Genomic DNA, 19610 nt, shown 5'->3' on the forward strand with positions numbered 1-19610 from the left:
TATAAAGTTTATTGGGTACTGTAGTTGAGCATGCAAAATCCTTCAGCAGTTTAATCAGGTTATCCTGTATATATTTTTTCTGGCTTTTCTGCTGAAGATTGCACTGAGAAATTACTTGAAAACTTTATAGATTTGAACCACTCAAAACTTACTTACATTATAGTCTCATGTATTTAATCTTACAGGCTCACGAGCGACTGGAAGATTCTAAACTTGAGGCTGTCAGTGACAACAACCTGGAGCTGGTGAATGAAATTCTTGAAGACATCAGTCCCTTAGTAAATAAGGATGAAAATGTTGCAGAATTGGTTGGAATACTCAAGGAGCCTCATTTTCAGGTGCCACCTTTTTACTGTATGTTACCAAGTTACTGTATCAGTGTCCACATACAGATCTAGGAATAATAATGAAACAAAACCTGAACTATAGCAAACTGTAATATGTAGGATTTTAATCTAAAAAAAAAAAAAAGGCTTTATTTTTTTAACCAGAAGCCATGTTAAAAATAAGCATGGTTTTATTTTTTTATATAATTTCAAGAACACCTTTACTCACTGTATTAAATTGTACTGGAGTTTCTGTTATAAATCTTGGACAAGATTTTACTTCCTGTATGACTGGAGTTTCCATAAAAATTCCCCGAAGGCTTGCTTGATCTGTAACATTTCCAGGTGATCATCGTTCCTGATCACGAGCATTGTGCATTTCAGTTCAGCTGTTTGCACTCACACTCGTGTGTTAGATGTATGGTTTGCAGAGTGAATGAGCGTGATTCTTCTGTGATCCGATCTGCACTGCAGCTGAAGCTGAGACTCTGCAGCCCTCTCACTGTTGCTCTGCTTAAGTGAAGTGTTGACATATGCTTGTCAAAAGCAGATGTTTTTCCATTTTGCTGTTTCTATGACCAGCTTCTGTATTGAGCCTCAAAGATCAAGGTTTGAAAATCCTTTTTAGATTCTGGCCTTTCTAGGTAGGGTTCAGTGGACTTTGCTGCTTCAGTGGACTGCTACTAAGCTAAAGGTATTCTGTAGAAGAACATAAACAACTTTTTGCCATAGTATAAGTGGGTTTCTTTTGGTAGACAGGTATGAAGTCATAGGCATTTTTGGGATAGATGAGTTTAAACACACTTTTTCCCCAGGTTTTTCATTACATGTTTTACAAACATAGCAGTGAGATACATTACTGTTTAACATGGATAAACACTGGTAATGCTTTTAGTTGTATTGTGTCCTATTGGAAAAGGAATCACTTCAAGAACTCAGCTTTTGGGGCAGTAGCTTTTCTGAGTACTCACAATTCCTCTGCCTCTCCTGTGTTGGCCTCCCATGTGCTCTTACTTGTCCAGAAAGGCATCATAGCTGAGTGATGAAAAACTATGATTTGGAGACTTACTGGTGCATAAACCTGCAAATCAGTCTTTGATCCCGTAGAAGAAATTGGTACTTGAAGGACTGCATGAATTTGGAAGAATTGATAGTTAAAATGCACAAGCATTAGAACTGAGGGCCAACTGTGCACTGACAGATCTGACAATGATCCATTGTGTTAGACAGAGAAAATAAAGCTGAAAGTCAAAGAGGATGGTGAATCAAAAGATGAAAAGGGCATAACAATTGAAGTGCTGCACTTTGAAAGGCTCAATAGCAATGATCTCTGGAGAGAGATGGCAGACAGAGACAAGCTTGGGAAAAGGATCTTTGGGGTGGAAACTGGAGATGGCCTGTAGAAGACAGATCAAATAAGAATTTTTGGGTGACTAAGAATCAAATAAGAATTACTGGGTGAATAGCCAACACTAAGGCAAACCCAGCATTTATTCGAATTCAGTGGTCAGATCTGCAGAGAGGCAGAATGTGATGTTGGTGTCAGATACTTCATTAGTTCAGGCTTTATCAACTTAAACATGTAATGTAAAAGTTCCAAAATAGCTGGTGAATTGGAATGTCAGTATTTATGCTCTTGTACCTTTTTGTTGCTTGGTATATAAGGAGCAGACGTGAAACTGCATATATGCTATTTTAACTTTACAGTTTTGCTCAGTTTTTTTTAATGCTTCCTAATTGTATGTTAAAGGTCCATTTAGCAAACATTTCTTCTTTTTTCTTTCCCTGTCACAGCAGTAGGTGTCTAGTGAAGACTGTAAGGCTAGAACAAGTCAACAATGATACCTTCCAAAATGTGTTGTGAAGATTTAGTGATTTGTTGATAAGACTTCTGAGTGAGAAGTAGTGTCGTCCACCTGTGGTTCTCTTCCATGAGCTTATTCAGTTGTTTTTTTCAACCCATGTGAAAATCTGTTATTCATGCATCCCCCATCTGAATGGAGACTGTACTCTTTTGGTTTAGAGACTGTCTCCTGTCAATTTCACTTAATATTCTCATCCTCTCGTGTAGGAAGAAAGTGAACAGTTTTTTCTTAATCAGCTTTTTCATGTTACTTGTAGTTTGAGAGACCCCATTGTGTTTCTCTGTGTCAAATAAATAAAATTAAGCAAAGCTGTATACAGCATGAATTTCTAAAGTTGTCTCATAACTTCCATTGCATTTTTCTACTCATGGCGTAAAAGTTACTAGTATTTGGTTTGCCTATTTAACAGCTGATGAATAGAGCAGAAAAGTTCAGTTAGAAAGGACGTACAGTCATCATCTACTCCAGCTGCCTTACCAATTCAGAGCTGACTGAAAATTAAAACCTGTTGTTAAGGGTGTTGTCCAAATGCCTGTTAAACACTGGCAGACATGGGGCATCAACCACCTCTTTAGGAGTCTATTGCAGTGTTTTGACCACCCTGTCAGTAAAGAGGTACCTCTAGGCTCAGGGAAAGTGGAGGTGCATTGCTTGTTAGGCTCAGTTTGGTTTTGTATTGTTTACATTTTTGAGATACCATTTCTGAGTCTGTCACTTAATATGTTAAGCTAGGATTGTGTTTTCCCTTGCAGTCTGTGTTGAATTTAATTTGCCTTGTTCTCAGTCTATTGCTCATGAGGTGCCGGCGGAGGCAGTTACAGTCAGTTGTTTAAGTCCTTGAGTAGTTCATCAGCATCAGGAAACTGTCATTTCACTTCTCATCCCCATTTCCTAGGTCATTTATCTGACATGTCAGTATATTGGCAGGTGTAGAACTGGGCCCAGATGCCTGTGGAAATCACCTGATGACATGAATTCTGAAAACTAAAAGTACTATATTCCTGGCACCAATTTTTCTGTCTTCTAACCAATGTTTTCTTCCATTTGAAAGCCTTACTGCTTATCCTGTTACAGTTTTGTTGTTTTGAAAGACTTCTGCCAAAGGGCTATGGAAATTGTTCTACATTAACAACTCTAACTGCCTTGTTGCCATGCTTGGTGACTCTTCCAAGGACTAGATTTGAGAAGCATAACTTCCTTTATTAAGCAGGTTGATGCTTTCCCGTGATCCATTTTGTCCAGTCATTCTGGGTTTTATGGAAACTTCTGATTTGTTTAGTATCAGTGTCACACTTACTGTTTTGCAGTTTGTTGACTCTTCCTTGGAATCTAGTTTAAATATTCATGTCATGATTATTGCTTATATGCTGCTTCTTTCCTTATAGTGTTGGGTGAGTCATGGGCATGTAAGAAAAATACAGTGCAACTTTGTTTGCTGCAAAACCTGGATTGTACAAAAAGGACAAAAAAGTGTGAAAGGAAGAGAAAATAGATGGCTAAGGTATTTAAATGCTGCCCTGGAGAACTGGCCTATTCATCACTCTGTCAGAATTGCAATTCATTAAAAAAAAAGTCTGAAGAAGTTTTAATTTGTATTTTTAAAATTTATTTTCTGTGTGCCTGTTGAGGCATTCAGTCTCATTTGCAGAAACAATGAGCAGTTTTGGCTGTGTATGGGCAAAAGCACCTATCTGTTTACTTCTTCAAAGTATATCTGCTGTGATTCAATTTGGAAGCCGAAAATTGGGGAGAATTTTCAACCCTTAATTTTGTACTTCCATTACCCATGTGAAGGCAAGCAACAAAATCAGCTGAGGTCAAAGTACAATTTTTTATTTAACTGATATCATAGTTAAGACCACTCTAGAAGAACTTCTAGGACAAATTGCAGACCAAAATGTGGTTATAGTATCTTTTTTAAGGCTTGGGAAAGCTATGTGTCTCCTGCAAAAAGGAAACAGAAAATTACCTAAATACTCAATAAATAAGTGCTATCATTTCTGCTGCATTTAGTGCAAGTAGGCATATTCCAAATTCTGCACAAAGGGAAAGAGGAAAAATACAATGTCAATTGCATTTGTAGAAAAAGTCATTTGCATCTCTTCTCCAGTTCAGTAAAAGTACAAACAACCCAACCGGACTCTTTAAAAGTTCCATGGGCACTACTGTGTAATTGATTTAGAGGCTGACTGTATTTTACAAATGATACAGTTGTAACCTGCCTTGGTATGCAAGTATAAAATGTGATATACAAGGCATCAGTGCAGTAATTTGCTTGGATGTATCATTTAGTGCTAGAAATACCAAATTACAGGACTTCATTTTTTCTACACATTTTTGTAGAAGAGCATTTGGGAAAAACTACCTCTGGAGTACAGGTGCATGCCTGGCTCTATTGTTATTTCCCCTCTTTTCCCCTTTCTCCTTTAATTTCCTTTTTTTTTCATCTCTTCTGCTTTTTACCCTTTTTAGTTTTAACTGAACTTTTCAGAAGTCAAAGTGTGAAAGTTCTAATAAGTTTCACAGATTGACAGCTGGGCAGTAGGTCAGTATGTGTTGGAAAGCCAGCTGGCACATGCTGCACATGGAAAGGCTGTAGCAAATCTCACCAGACAGTAGCTGGAGAGCAGAAGACAGGAGTGATAAGAGAGGTTGCCTTGACGAAAGAAGCAGCAGTTAAAAATTTTTGCACTATTGGAGTGGTTAAACATGCAGAAGAATCACTTCTACTTCCTCTTGGAAGAGCTTGTTCTGTTACTTTCACCCTTGAAGAATTAGCTAAACCATTCATCCTAAGTAGATTTTGCTGGCAATAAAATACTTAATCTGAAAAGCAGCCAGTATTGTCTTCTACTAGTTAGGTTTGTAAGGGCTGATCATACCTTTGAAACGTTTCATGTAGAGTGATCTTAAATTACCTCCTAGACAGATATTAATATATAGGGTTATTTTCCCTACAGATTCCTGTGTTCTTACCAGCCCTTCTGATTTTTCTAAGGTCATAAATGATTGCCTCACTTTTCCAGGAGAGCCTTTAAAATGTTCTCTTTTCACATGAACATTAGGAGTCTCTAGTCTATTTATTAAGTTCTTATATTTAAACAAGGTTATCAGGGAAGACTAGCACATATTTAGTGCATAAAAGAGGAAAGGAAATATTTTAGATACTTTTAATCCTAAAGTGTTGGGAAAGGAGTCCTGAATTCAAGACTGTAAAGTCATTCTACTCTTGTCTTCTCTCCCACCACAGCCCCCAGTTCGTAACTTAATTGTTCTTTTGGATCAGAATTGGAGAAATCATTACTATATTATTTAGGGCAGTGCTTCATAATATGTTTAGATTGTGTAGAAATTTTTTTAAATGAAAAAAAAATGTTGAGTTTAAACTTGGCTTCAGCACTGTAGAGAGCCATGCATGTTTAATGGTTCTCTGTTTACTGAATTTTTAATTGCTTTTTAAAATACTTTTTACCTGTCAAATATGTGCAGCCACAGAAAACTACTGTAAAGAGATCAATATCTTCTAAATTTATGGATTGTTTTTTGACAGCGTCTTGCATAAATAGACCATACTGTCTGTCACAGGACTGTGTATCCACAGGACTGTGTGTTACTTCTTGTGGTTTGTAGCAGTTCTTCTAAATGCCTTTTTCTGACAATATTGGCATTTTTTCATGAGAACCTTTCTACAGGTATCCACTCTTGGATAATCAGCTGATCTTGTTTAGAGGAGGAAATTTTGTATGGAGGAAACTTTGAACCGTTTTATGGTTGCTGATCATCCATGTTGTTTTGCAACTTTGGCAGTGGTTTTATAAGTGTTCCAGCACCAGTATGGAAAGGTCAGATTCCAGTGGAGCTCTGGAGATGTAGGAGCGCAGGATATCATTTTTTCAGGTATCACAAGAAAGAAACCAGAGAAGTTCATGTATTTCTCAGTTCCCTCAGCCATGTTCCCAAAATAAGAAAGTAACTTGGCGACATAAAATGTTGGCAAATAGTCCGGCAGTGGTACAGACTCAAGGCCCCCATTGCCAGGTGCCTGTACTAAAGTGTTCTTCAGGACTGTAGGTCATGACCTGGCTGGCTGGAAACATTGAACTCATTGAACTGGTACAGATTCTTGAGTTTCAGAACTGAGAGTTGGGTGTGGGACAGTAATAAGTTAACTGTGCCTTCAGGAAACCAATGAACTACTTATCTTAAAGAAACCACTTTAGAGTTGTGAGCAGTCCCTGACAGTCATTCTGTGACTCAGGCATTGTGTAAATAATAGGAGAAAGATCCTTTGACTGAGAGATGGTTAAGTAGCAGTTGCATTCAGGCATGCTTATCCATAAAACTGAATGGTTAAAAAGAATCAGAATGTGAATTCTGGGATCAGATTTAAGAACTGAAGAATTTTATGGAGCATGTTAATTTGAAAAGGGTGACACAGACTGTTATTTTAGTAGGCTTCTTGGACTGTGGATCAGATTATAATCTATAAATGGCATTACCGTTAAAGAGCAGAGACCTGTCCAGGCAGCTGTGTGAGGCTTTATGAGAAGTATAGTGGGTTATGGTCAGAAACTTCAGGGATAATTTGTTCTAGCATGTGACCAGAAGAAAACTGGAAGTTTCATACCACTGTATCTACCTGGTTTTATGAGTGCTAGTCTGTAAAAATGTGTAGCTGATGCAAATTAGTTTCATTTTGGAAATGTTGAAATATCCAAAAATATGTTGCTTGCAAACATTGGCAGAGAGATCTGTTCTCCTGGTTTCTGGATTGGATGTGTCTTGGATAGTGAAGAATTAAAAATTGCTACCATCTGACAGCTGCTTCATTTAAATAAATGATTGTTTTTCCTATTTAATTTGATTTGGTTTGTGTCCACAGTATCAGAGCAGCCACAATAAGCAGCTGTCTTTACAGTCTTAATGGAAGGGGCAAAATCGGTGAACTAATACTTCCTTCTAACCTCAAGTTGAAATATCAGCAGGTTCATCGTGTAATGGGCAGATTAAAATGACTGTTCAGGTTTGTGACACTTTGAGGGCTTGCATGCTGAGCTTAGCACTAACCTAATGTGGTTGCACAGCCTTTAGCTTAGAGGTGGCTTACAGAAGGATGGAGCAGACTGCATAGCAAATCATTACTCTTACCTGCTCACCTGCTCTGCTTTCTGGTAGTTTGCTGTCTTCCTCTGGCATGTGCATGCCAGTATCAGTGATAGTCCCATGGTGTCTTCTTTTTTTAGCTACTCCTGTGACACAGTCAGTAACCTGCCTTAAGATCATATCTGACCAGTCACTGTAGGAAACAAAGCTGTGTAGTTGGAGGCCCAGTAGGCATCTCTTCTGCTTGCTGCTTCTCTCTGTGTATCTGTCAGTGTGACCTCCCTGTGCTGTAGGATGCTTTACCTTGGACTACTGTGTATGATGCCTTTGGGTTGGAAGGGTCCTTAAAGATCATCTTGTTCCAGATCCCCCACCACGGGCAGGGTCACCTTGGTCACCTTACACTAGAAGGTGACAGAAAGTCTGAAAGTCTCCACTGTCTTAATGCACAAGTTTGATCTTGGTTTACCTGTATGTATTGTCTTATGCATTTTTCTTTATCCTAAGATATCTTGTATGAAAAAATCATGCTTAAATTACATTGTCTTCCAAACATGATTATATTCATTTGGATCTCCTCCTTCTACCTTGTATTTATGTGTGTGGACTGGAGAAAACACCGTTAACTCTTAAGGTCTGAGCTCCTGTCTTCCAGAAAGTAAACTCTGTAAGCTTGGATTCATTTGTTATTAGAATTCTGCCTTGGCTTTATGCAAGTAGGAAGCACTCATTCTGCAGACAGCTAGAAATCCTTGCATACTTGTCATTATCCAAATTATGTGGAGGAAAATTTCATTGCATTAAAGTTATCTTCATTTTTTTTGTAGTGGGTTGTTCATTTACTGTAACCATTTGCTCAGATACTGTCTCATTGGGTGGAAGACTATTTTAGGTACTCTTTTTTCTGTCTTCTTCCCTTGTAACATCACACATTCCTCCCCAGTTTAGTTACATTTCCCCTGTATTTCCTTAAGAAGCAGCATTTTTATGTACAAGATAGGATATTTGCCAAGGCAATAGGCTTATCAGTTCATGTGAGCACTTATTGTGCCTGTTTTTGCTTTATTTCATGTGAAGTAAGAGTATTATGACCTGATCCCAAAAGGACAGATTCAGTGGTTATTTAGCGCTAAGTCCTTTCACAAACAGTTATTTCATGACTTTAAAAAATACTTTTTTTCTGTTCCTTTGCAGTCACTCTTGGAAGCACACGATATTGTGGCTTCAAAATGTTATGATTCCCCTCCTTCTAGCCCAGAAGTCAATAATTCTTCTGTGAACAACCAGGTTGTTCCAGTAGATGCTATTCGTATCCTTGGAATTCACAAAAGAGCAGGAGAGCCACTGGTAAGTAATTGAGGGTGAGTGTGTCTTTAAAGTGGTAGTGAAAATGTTTGCACGTACCTGGTTTCTTGCATTATGTTTTAATTATTTTCATTATGTTGTGTAATTTAATTGGTGATAAGCTCAGTATTGAGAGGTTGAAATAGGAAGATACTTTACTGTACTCCATCCCATTCTCTCCAAGAGGAAATGGGATAGTGATTAGGCAGTCACTGGGCTGAATGTCTGCTGGCATAACTAACACAACATCTCGATATGAGATGACAGGATTGCATGCAATCAAGAACAGCAGTAATTTTTCAATCATTACTTCTGTGTCACCTGATGCTTCTCTGTATCAGGAGCTCTAACACTGTAATAGCTGTAACTGTTTTCATTGGAGTGGGTGGAATATCCCACAGCTGTGTATTTGTGCTTGAGGTAATGGTAAAATGAAACTGAAATTTAAACAGTGGTAAACTGGGTGTCATGTGTCTCTTTCAGGGAGTCACGTTCAGAGTGGAGAACAATGATCTGGTAATAGCCCGAATTCTTCATGGAGGAATGATAGATCGGCAAGGTCTTCTGCATGTAGGGGACATTATTAAAGAGGTGAATGGCCACGAGGTTGGAAACAATCCAAAAGAATTGCAAGAGCTGCTGAAAAACATCAGTGGAAGTGTCACTTTGAAAATTCTCCCCAGCTACAGAGACACTGTCATTCCTCAACAGGTCAGTAGCACATTTCTGATGATTCTGTGAAAAGAACTTCTGCTCAGTACTTTATTGTGTAAGATTCTGGATTAGACATATTTTGATTATTTTGTGAATATAATGCTAGGAGGAAGAGTAAAATGTAGATACCTGTATTTACCTTTAATTACATTTTAGAAATGAGTTTATTCACCTAATATGCCTGCCTAAAAAACTGGAATTAGTGTCTAAAATTGTTAGGCATTTGTATGCTACATATAAAGCATGTTTCCTTGACCTTAAGTGACCACTGATGACCTGACCATGATCACACTTCATGCAGTGAAGTGTGTGTGTGATTATAATGTGGTTAGTGCCAAGATAATCAGTTTAACAGAATTCAAAAACATATTTAATTCAACAGACAAGCTTGAACTCACTGACTTCAGTGGGTACTTGGATGGTAGCTGTTCTTTATCTTTTTGTTGTTGCTGAAGGCAGTCAATTTCTCCATGGCAGAAGTGACTTCCTGAGCTAAATCAGTGTCTTTGAAACACCCTATGAGATGCTACTTCAAGTAGTGGGTCTTAATGCCTATGACTATAAGAGGCTGTGCTTCCACTGAATAGAGGCTGAGGGAATGTGCTCTGTTGAGGCAGGTGCAGGGCTTCCTTTGCTCCCCAGCCTGGTACAAAGACAGTCAAAGATGTTTTCAGTTCAGTCATGCAACCTACTGTTTCTTCCCCTGCATCAGATTTGAGTCTTAAGCAGCTGCATCTCCTGTTATTTTTGCCATGAACTCAGAGTTTTAAAAGTAATTCTTAAGATTCTACAAGCCTTAAATACAGTGCTCACAATCCAATAATTTGTTTGTGTTTTTAAGTAATTAAAGTCAGAATTCTAATTGACTTGTATACTCTGAAATGCATAAATGAGCATTTTGTAATACCATGTCCAAATGGAACAGATTTTTTTATTTTCATCATGAAGCTACTTCAGCCAAGGTTTGCACCATTGATTATTCTGTCCCAGTTGGTGAATAACTTTTTCCCCCTAGATTGTATTTTGCATGCCAAATGCAGCTTGGATCATGTCAAGGTTTTTATGCTGTAGGTAAAGACATTACTTCAGTGTGACAGATAGATTAGTCAGAATGTATTTTATATTGCTTAAGCTTTGTTACTTTTTACACATTTCAGGTTTTTGTGAAGTGTCATTTTGATTATAATCCATATAATGACAACCTGATCCCATGCAAAGAAGCAGGTTTGAAATTTTCTAAAGGAGAAATTCTTCAGATTGTAAACCGGGAAGATCCAAATTGGTGGCAGGTTGGTAAAAAGATTAAAATAAGTAAAATAAAAACCTGAAAAGCATCAGTAGTTGCCTTAATAATAAATTCTTTAAATTATTATCAATTTCCATTTAACAGTAGATACGTGAAAAAAATATTTACACTGCAATCCAATTTCAAGCTAATATAAAGATAATAAGTTGAAACCCTAAAGGAAAAGGAATGCTTTAAATTGTATATGTAATACCCATTTTACTGTTAGTTGTGTTTATTTGTCTTTGTTCTGGTATCATAAGCCTGGACATTCCCAAATCAATCCAAGGTGGACAATTTCTAGGAAAAAAGTTTTAGTTTGATTATAATTGTGGTAAGCCTTCCCTGACAGCAACTGTGGAAGACATGGACCCCTTTCTGAGTGCTCAGAGATGCGGAGAGAGAAATTAATCTTGTGGATTTGAAGGGGGTGAGAATAGCTGTTTGGAGAGGCTGTATGTTTTATTTCTCCAGTGGTGATCAGTGTCTGTGAGCTGTGTATCATGCATGCTCATAGTCACAGTGTTTGGCACTATTTCAAGTATTAACAGTTCATCCTGGTTTAAGGTGGTATTTCTACATTCAGTCCTTCAGTAATGTAATCCAGTGCTTATGCTATGTTTATTTTTCCAAGACACTGTGCACAGAACTAAACATTATCAGTGCCTCTGAAAATGGGGCAAGTGAACTTTAAGACCCTTTTCTCAACTGAGATCTCAAAACTGGCAAAGAGTATGGCATTATTAATTTCCCTTTTGACCCCTACATTGCTCACCCTTCAAGGCAACAAGCAGAAGAGAGCCAGACTCTACCTGAGAACAAGATATATGACTTCTGTAAAAGCAACAGAAATATTCCAATATACCTAAGCAGCTACTGAATTTTGTTGCTTCTCAGTGACAGTAATAACAGAAAGAAAGACAATAAAAAGTGTGAGGAAAGGCTGAAAATTTATTGCTGCCAACTTAATTAGTTTCAGAAGTAGGCAGTCCAAAACTCTGGAAGAGTTTGATGTTTAGCACTCATGCTGACTTCTGTATTGCCTTTCAAACTCTGCAGTTGTAACTTGTGGGAGTCCAGGAGAAATAAATCTTCAACACTCAATCTGGCAAAATTGAAATGTGTTAAATCAGCATAGTGTATTGCTATGCAGATCATGCTTCAGGAAAAAGAAGTTTAGTTTTTCCTCATGCTTTCTAGAAATGCTAGACTGTTAATGAAAACTTCATACTGTAAAAAATCAGTTAGTCTTAGATAAAAGCTTTCAAGTTGAAAAACAAACATCTCATCTTAGCAAAAGAAGGATTTATTGCTTGCAGAAGATTTATAAAGAATTAAACACTTCATAACTGTGTTTGTGTGTGTTAAGCTTGCTGAGAATTGAGCTTGCCATGAAATTATTTTATAGAGATTTTTAGCCAATTCATTACTGGGAATACTTAAGTTACTGAGATTTTAAATCTGTAGTTGCTTAGTGCAAAAAGCTTGAAGGCGTGATTAGGGATGTGTTACTGGCATTCACTGGGAAATGACAGTTAATAGCTGCACTGAAACCTGTTTGGAGAAGCTTAAAAATATAAAATAAGTATACTGTATACTAGAAAATCTTGAGTTTTGTCACCTGAGACACCCGAGTGTCTGGAGCCAGAGAATTCTACTTGGGAATTTTATGCCAAAGTTTTATGGCTGGAGGAGCTTACTAACGTAATGGGAACCAGTAATGAAACTTGCATCTATTTTATTAAAGCTTTCTGAATTTTAGTACTCAATAGCAAGACACTATTCCTGTAAAGGAGAATTTTAATATTTACATCTGACTCTGAATTTTTAAGTCTCAGAAGTAAACGTATCAACACTCACCTCTGAGAAACTGGCAGTGAGGAAGTCAGTCAACACCATGTTGATGAGAAAAATGCTTCTTGCAAGTTAAATATAATAATTTGTTTGGTTTTTCTTTTTTGTTGTTTTTTTTTCCCCAGGCTAGTCATGTCAAAGAAGGAGGAAGTGCAGGTCTAATTCCTAGCCAGTTCCTGGAAGAGAAGAGAAAGGCTTTTGTTAGGAGGGATTGGGACAACTCAGGTGAGATTTAGTAAATTTCAGGAGTAGATTCTGCTCTGACTCCATTTGTTTTGCTTTTCCTGCCTTTATAAATAATAGAAAAACTGCTGTGTGAGATTACACAGATTATTGTGAAATGCTGAATTTTATATTTTGGCTTTTGCTGAAGGACAAAGGGTGAAGTCTCTGTTTAGTGGTCAAAGATACATGTATCAGTTTTGCCACCTGGTGATGAAAAGCTGAATGAGGTGGGACAGGCAGTGTGCACTTTTAAAAATTTTTTTGTATGGTATGCACTGGAAGTTGATAAGCTAAACATGAATTTTTCAGCTGCTTTCTTTCCTAGAAAAATCATTTTTTCCATGTTCAGTTCTTCCTGTACCATTTGATGGGTTTGTAAATAGATGTAATTTCTTGCCCTAGGATATGTACAATTCTAGAATAGTCCTTATAAATGTATTAATCTAAAATTTCATATTTTCATGTAAATAAGCTTTGGAAATTAACATGAATTGTGAGTTCATATAGTTTTTTTTTTTTATTTTTAGGGCCTTTCTGTGGAACAATAAGCAGCAAAAAAAAGAAAAAGATGATGTATCTCACTACAAGAAATGCAGGTATCTCTTAATACTACATGAAATTCAAAGTTCTTTAGGCATCAAAACTTGCAGAATGTAGTGTATCCATAGCTAAAGATTTGCAGTAAAATATTTGATTATTAGTTTGATAGATCAGATAGTTTTTATGGTTTAAAAGCAATAGTGACCAGTGCAGACATGGCTGTGCTGAGTACATCATTTGATGGGTGGAAATCAGAGAAAAACTGGGTGTTAAGAAAAAAATGTGAAATGTTTGTTGCCAGTGGGCTGAGGGGATGTGATTTTTTGCTTCTGTTCAGCATTGGTGAGGCCACACCTAAAAGTACTGGGCACCTCCCCAGTGCAAGAGAGATGTGGACATACAGAGATGTTCAAGGGACTGGAGCATCTCACCCATGAGAAAAAGTTGTGACAGCATGGAGTGTTCAGTCTGGAAAAGAGGAGGCTCAGGGCAGGTCTCACCAATGCCTACAAATCCCTGAAGGGAGGGTGCAAAGAGGATGGAGCTGGGTGGGCTTTTTGCAGAGTAGCCCAGTGACAGGGCAAGAGCCAACAAGCAACACAGGCTCTGAACATCAGAAAACACCTTTTCCACTGTGAGGGAAAGTCACTGTGTGACTGAGCATGGGCACAGGTTGTCCACAGAGGTTGTGGAGTTGTCCTCCTTGGAGACACTCAACAAGTGTCTGGCTGTGGTCCTGGGCATTAAGGTGGACCAGGTGCCTTCCAGAGGTACCTTCCAGCCTCAACCGTCCCACGATTGCACGGAAGTTCACTAATTGTTAGTCACAGTTTTCCCCTTCTGATCAAACACAGACTTTTCTCTTGGAAGTAAAAGAGAGAACCTGACCTTATGCTGTCCATGGAGGAATAACTATTTTATTCCCAAACCAATTTAAAGCTAGAAGTCTTGTATCAAACTTACTGCCCTCTGAGTACTGTTTATATTCACATGGGGTCTTTTGATAAATAGCAGGACTACTTTATTTTTTTTTTTCTTACAGCCCTGAGTGTGTATTAAAGCTTTTTGTACATTTCTCAATGTAGAATTTGATCGTCATGAAATCCAGATATATGAGGAAGTGGCCAAAATGCCTCCTTTTCAGAGGAAAACCCTGGTCTTGATTGGGGCCCAGGGAGTGGGGCGAAGGAGTTTGAAGAACAGGTTTATTGTGCTGAATCCTACTAGATTTGGAACTACAGTGCCATGTAAGTTGTCAGCATTCCCAAATACCATACTTTGATTAAGTATGATAGTATGATACTTGAAAGTGTGTGATGTTTATCCTAGTGATTCAATGTGACGATGATTTTGTCAGAGCATAAAAATTGTATAGAGTGGGAAAACAAAAGGCTCTTCCTGTTTTCAGAAAACTGAACTAACATGACCATGAAAACATTTGTAACTAGCACTTAAATGTTACTGATGCTGCAGAAAACCAGTGTTTGTCTATGCAGTATTTCAGTCTGGGTTTCCTCAGTGTCAGTCGCCATCCATTACTGAGGTCATTCCGTAATTTCCCAGTAGCCTTCTGTAATGAACGGCCAGTGGAGTTTCTCAGGTCTGCCTTTTAGTTTTCCACCTGTGGACTAGGCATTATAAATGATTGCTTTAGTTTAGAAATGTAAGGAAAAGCAGCAAACTTCCAATAAACTGAAGTAAGTGTTTGTGATCTCCAAGATTTGTATAACTGTCCAATATTTTAATATATCTAGCCTTAAGTACATGATCTTTCATTTTCCCCCCTATAAATAGCAGAAAAAACCCTTATTTTACCTGAAGCATGTTTTCTTGCCTTTCTTTCAGATACTCTGCTCATCAACCTTTTTTTTTTAACTCCTCCCTCCTGTTTGACTGCTGACCAGAGAAGCCTACTCCAGCTACATTATTATTCTCCTGCCATTTGCTTTTCAGAATTTCAAAAACAATCTGTTCCCTTCTGTTTCCAGTGGGCAAGAAATAGATCTGATAATACTAGGAGGAGGGACAGGTCTGAAAGATGAATTGTGCAAGATGAGAGAACCAGTCTCTCTCATTTGCTGAATCTCTAGAATCAAAACTGGCCAGGGCACTTAGAATTGGTTTGTGGACCTGATAACAAGGTTTACTTCTTTTTTTAAAACAAATCTTCTCTTGGGAATTCAATTATTTTATATTGGCAAAAGAGTAAGAGGCTTTTTTATTGCTTCTAAAATTCTTATTCTATTTCAAAAAAGCCTTCAGAATTACTTATTTCTCTAAAATGCTATATAGATGCTTGAATATATGTAAGTAATGCAGCACAGTTGTTGAATGTTCTTCAAAGGCATAAAAGTAAACTTTCCCCAATCTGATAGTCTAATCAATGCACATGCAATACCCAGTTTATTGTATATAGAACCTTTTCTCTACTTCAGATTTTAAGTGTGATAATCACTAAACTTAGTAGGTCTTCGATTAGAAGAAAATTCTCCAGGTTATTCGTAAACATATTTGTGTCAAATGTGTTTTGGGAGGTGGGAAATGGGTGAAATTGATCCACTGCTCTACGGGGAGAGGCATGTTCTTGGTGTTGAGTTCTAATCCAGCACGTGGTGCTGTGGTTTTTCTTCAGTGTGGATAACTGGTCTGTTATATCATCTCCTAGCTGTAAGATGTTAAAGCTTACTCTCCAAAATTAATTGCAAACTGATATATGATTCTTTGTAATGTATTGTGTTAACCACTATAGTTTTAATCTTTCCATAGAATCTTGACTAAAACTAGATGTCTAGTAATATATTTATTCTTAACAGCTTCAGATGATCATTTTTCCTGGCACTTGTGTTTTCTACAAAATTGAAGTGGATAGGAATTACTGGAAGGGAAAGATTGCTTTCCACTTGTCACAACAAGTTGCACCAAGTGATGATAGAAGTATTACCAAAGGAATGCACTGACTGTTAGGTTTAATATGTTCTAGAGTTAAAATCTAATTGAATATAAGTAGCAGGTACTTAATGTGGCGATAGGGCAGCAAAGTCAATAATAATATGTTATATTTTATTTTACTTTTTTAAAATTTTATTTTTACTTTTTTGCTTAAGTAATGTCTGTACTGCACAGTGTAGCCAATACCCAAGACAGCTGATAATGATTTACTCAAATACTGGCTTTAATCTTTCTACAGGCAATTTAACTTGCTTTAAAAGGGAAGCTGTCCTGGAAAGCAGCATTAGCTGGCCTCCTCTAAGATTCTGCTACGGTAGCTGGGCTGCTTCTGATATTTAAGCTAACTTTCTTTATTGATAGCTCAGATAATTCTACCCTGAAAAACAGGGCAAATAGAGAGAGCAAAGGTTTTGAGGGTAGGATGGGGCAGATCTTGTTGTGCTCAGCTATTTTCAGAAGGACATTTGGCATTTGAGAGTTAAACTTCCATTTGATTTCCAAGTCACTTAAAGAAATATTGTATTAAGTGAATACTTAAAAATATGAATGAGTATTGTATAGGGTGTGAAGGAGTAAGACAAAGGAAACAGGCAAATGGGTGGGTAAGCAACATATAGAAAGCAATATAAATAAAGGGAACAGGAGGGGCTGTCCTCAGTTTTGAAATTTATCTAGAATGATGAATAAACCTGTACATGGAGCAATTACAACTGTATAACTATGTATGTTATAGTCTCTCTAACTTAATAAGCAATCCAGTCTCATATTTATATTCCAAATATAAAATGAAAGCATTCAATTTATATTTTAAATTTTTTGTTTAGTTACTTCACGAAAGCCAAGGGATGATGAAAAAGATGGGCAAGCATATAGATTTGTGTCACGAGCTGAAATGGAGACGGATATTAAAGCTGGCAGATACTTAGAGCATGGAGAATATGAAGGAAATCTTTATGGCACTAAAATTGATTCCATCCTTGAAGTTGTTCAGACAGGAAGGACCTGCATTTTGGACGTAAATCCACAGGTATATGATTTATAATGTTATTACTATAACAAGTGTGGGATTATAATGTTGAAGAGGTGGAGAGAGATGCCTTCAAATTTGGAGGCTTCTTATCTGGTTTCAAGGTTACAATTATCAACTGGATTCTTGTGTTTGTGGCACTTACTTGGAATGGGTTAGAAAGATGGAAAAAACCCAACTTAAATTCTGCATGAAAGAGGAGTCTTGCAGAGTAATAAATAATCTTTTTAGCCAAGGCAGAAATGATGCCGAGCGTTTCAAAAGGCAGTGTAGGAATTTCCAAAATAGAAATAAGAATCTTCATTTATGTATTGCTGCCCATTGTAACAGATGAGTTTTGTGGTGTCGTTAAAGTAATGGGGAGACGTGGTGAGTCACTCTCAAACTTTGATGTTTTGTTTTTTTTCTCTTTTTCTTTGCTTCTAGGCTCTAAAAATACTGAGGACTTCAGAATTTATGCCCTATGTGGTGTTCATTGCTGCTCCAGAGCTGGAGACTTTGCGAGCTATGCACAAGGCTGTGGTAGATGCTGGAATTACAACCAAACTTCTCACTGTAAGCAGATCATTTCCTATTTAGTTTTCTTTGAACAAGGTGTTCTTAGATTTTTAAAAGATTCTTTACCATTCATTTTAGGTGGAATTTGTTCTGAAACAAATGTCTCTAAGAAAAGTTAGGCAGGACTTTTGCTGATTACTTAGTAGAAGTTAATCAAATACTATGTATAAGGAAGATTGCTCCTTTCTTAAAAATAGACCTCTTATGGAGAAGTGTTAATTACAAAATTTACTTGTGTACTTTGGGAACTGTCACCTTTGATTATTTGCAACATGATTATTTGCAACAAATGGTAGATATTTCATGGTGGCAATTGTTCTTTTATGCAGATGTCTTTCCTTGACTTTCCCATCTCCCTCCCCACCCAAATTTTTGTTCCTGCTTGTCTTAATATGTATGTGCTTTTAAAAATGGAATCCATAATGCTTGGCAAAGATATTGCAGCTTGTGTCAAAAAAGGAAAAAGCAAAAAACCTCACTAACCAACAAACCGTCAAAAAACCTCCCAAAAAATACAAAGAAACCCCAAGAATGCAGGTTGTCCTTGTTTCCACTGCTGCAGCAGCATGTGCTGCACTGAGAGTGGCTGACAGCTGCCAGAATAAGAAGTGTTGAACAACTTCCCCTGAAGTTCCTTGGATTTGTCATATAAAGCGAAGTGGCATGTTTTGTTCATTAGATCTTCCCTCCTTTTCTGAGACACTGTGTGTAGCAGAGGGAAATAAGATGATTCCTCTGGTGCAGCAAAGTATAAATACTCTGTGTGGGCATGAACTTTCCCAACTTCAGGAGCAAAGGAAAAAAAAAGCCAGATTGAGCAGTTCAACTTCCCCAACAGAAAAGCTATGTTTTGCTGATGGCTCATAATGATAGTGCTGCAGCTTCATAGGAATATCTTGAATAAATGCTGACAGGGCATTCAAAGCTATAAAATGGGGGGGAGGGATGGGTTAGTATTTTCACTAAATGAGCGTATAATTTTTAGTCATGGGTTCTGGTTATTATGCATTCTAGTATGTCTGTGGATGCTCAGTCATCCCTCTTTCCTGACCCAAATGCACCCTGAATTTTATGGTGCATATATGAGAAGGCAATGTTAAAACTGTCCAGACAAGTATAAAAATAATTTCCTGTACTTCCTAATATTTGATTCCCTGAGGGGCATCTTTGCCTCTGTATTACTTCTTACGAATAATAAAGAGGGTTGTTAAATTTCAAATATGCATTTATGTGTCTTTACGGATTCTACATTGCATCCCTGCACATGTATATGGAGTATGATTTGCTATTTCATATTCTTGTGCTTCCTGAACAAATGAAAAACAAATGTCATTTAAAGTATTACAGTTTGCTTGTTAGTGGACCTGGCTGTATTATTGGTAGCATCCTAACCCATTCCATTACAAAAAGTCTGGCTCTTGGGGTCATACATTTTACTTGTTTCCTTCATTCACTGTGAAGGCAAGGCTATTGACAAACTTAGTTTTTCATTTTGGCTTTATATTGACAGCTGTATCAGGACTTGAATATATTGAAATAATTACTGTAAAGGGGGACAAATTTCATAACTACTTCAAAAAAAATTGCTGTTGTGCAAAAATTGAGAGGAATTTTTAAAGAATGTAGCACAAGCAAAATACGAAAATGTGCTCAGATGCACTTTATAAAGGCTTCCTAATGTAGGAATACAAATTTCCTGCATATTTTGCAGCTCATGTCAGGACTACAATAATGTAGCAGTAGTTTACAAATGAGGGACTGATGTCAGGTGAGCTAGGCTGAAATGTTGTGTCTAAGAGCCATAAGGTATTCTGGAGCTT

At 37.3% G+C, this 19610-nt stretch overlaps 1 protein-coding gene across 3 annotated transcripts in view; it reads left to right on the plus strand.

The window, feature by feature from the left end:
• PALS2 (protein associated with LIN7 2, MAGUK family member) overlaps positions 1-19610 on the plus strand; it is a 59764-nt gene that overhangs the window by 32780 nt on the left and 7374 nt on the right. For 2 of the 3 annotated variants that reach the window (XM_041466603.1, XM_041466604.1), the window contains exons 3-11: positions 186-338; positions 8489-8641; positions 9122-9349; positions 10510-10641; positions 12617-12716; positions 13244-13312; positions 14342-14503; positions 17030-17232; positions 17659-17787. In XM_041466603.1, coding sequence (XP_041322537.1) covers positions 186-338; positions 8489-8641; positions 9122-9349; positions 10510-10641; positions 12617-12716; positions 13244-13312; positions 14342-14503; positions 17030-17232; positions 17659-17787 — 1329 coding nt within the window. Of the gene's footprint in view, positions 1-185; positions 355-8488; positions 8642-9121; positions 9350-10509; positions 10642-12616; positions 12717-13243; positions 13313-14341; positions 14504-17029; positions 17233-17658; positions 17788-19610 lie in introns of those variants that run through there. The other variant, XM_041466605.1, reaches the window with a different exon arrangement.

This window comes from Pyrgilauda ruficollis, unplaced genomic scaffold (assembly GCF_017590135.1).
Source record: "Pyrgilauda ruficollis isolate IOZ18807 unplaced genomic scaffold, ASM1759013v1 scaffold2, whole genome shotgun sequence".
NCBI lineage: Eukaryota > Metazoa > Chordata > Aves > Passeriformes > Passeridae > Pyrgilauda > Pyrgilauda ruficollis.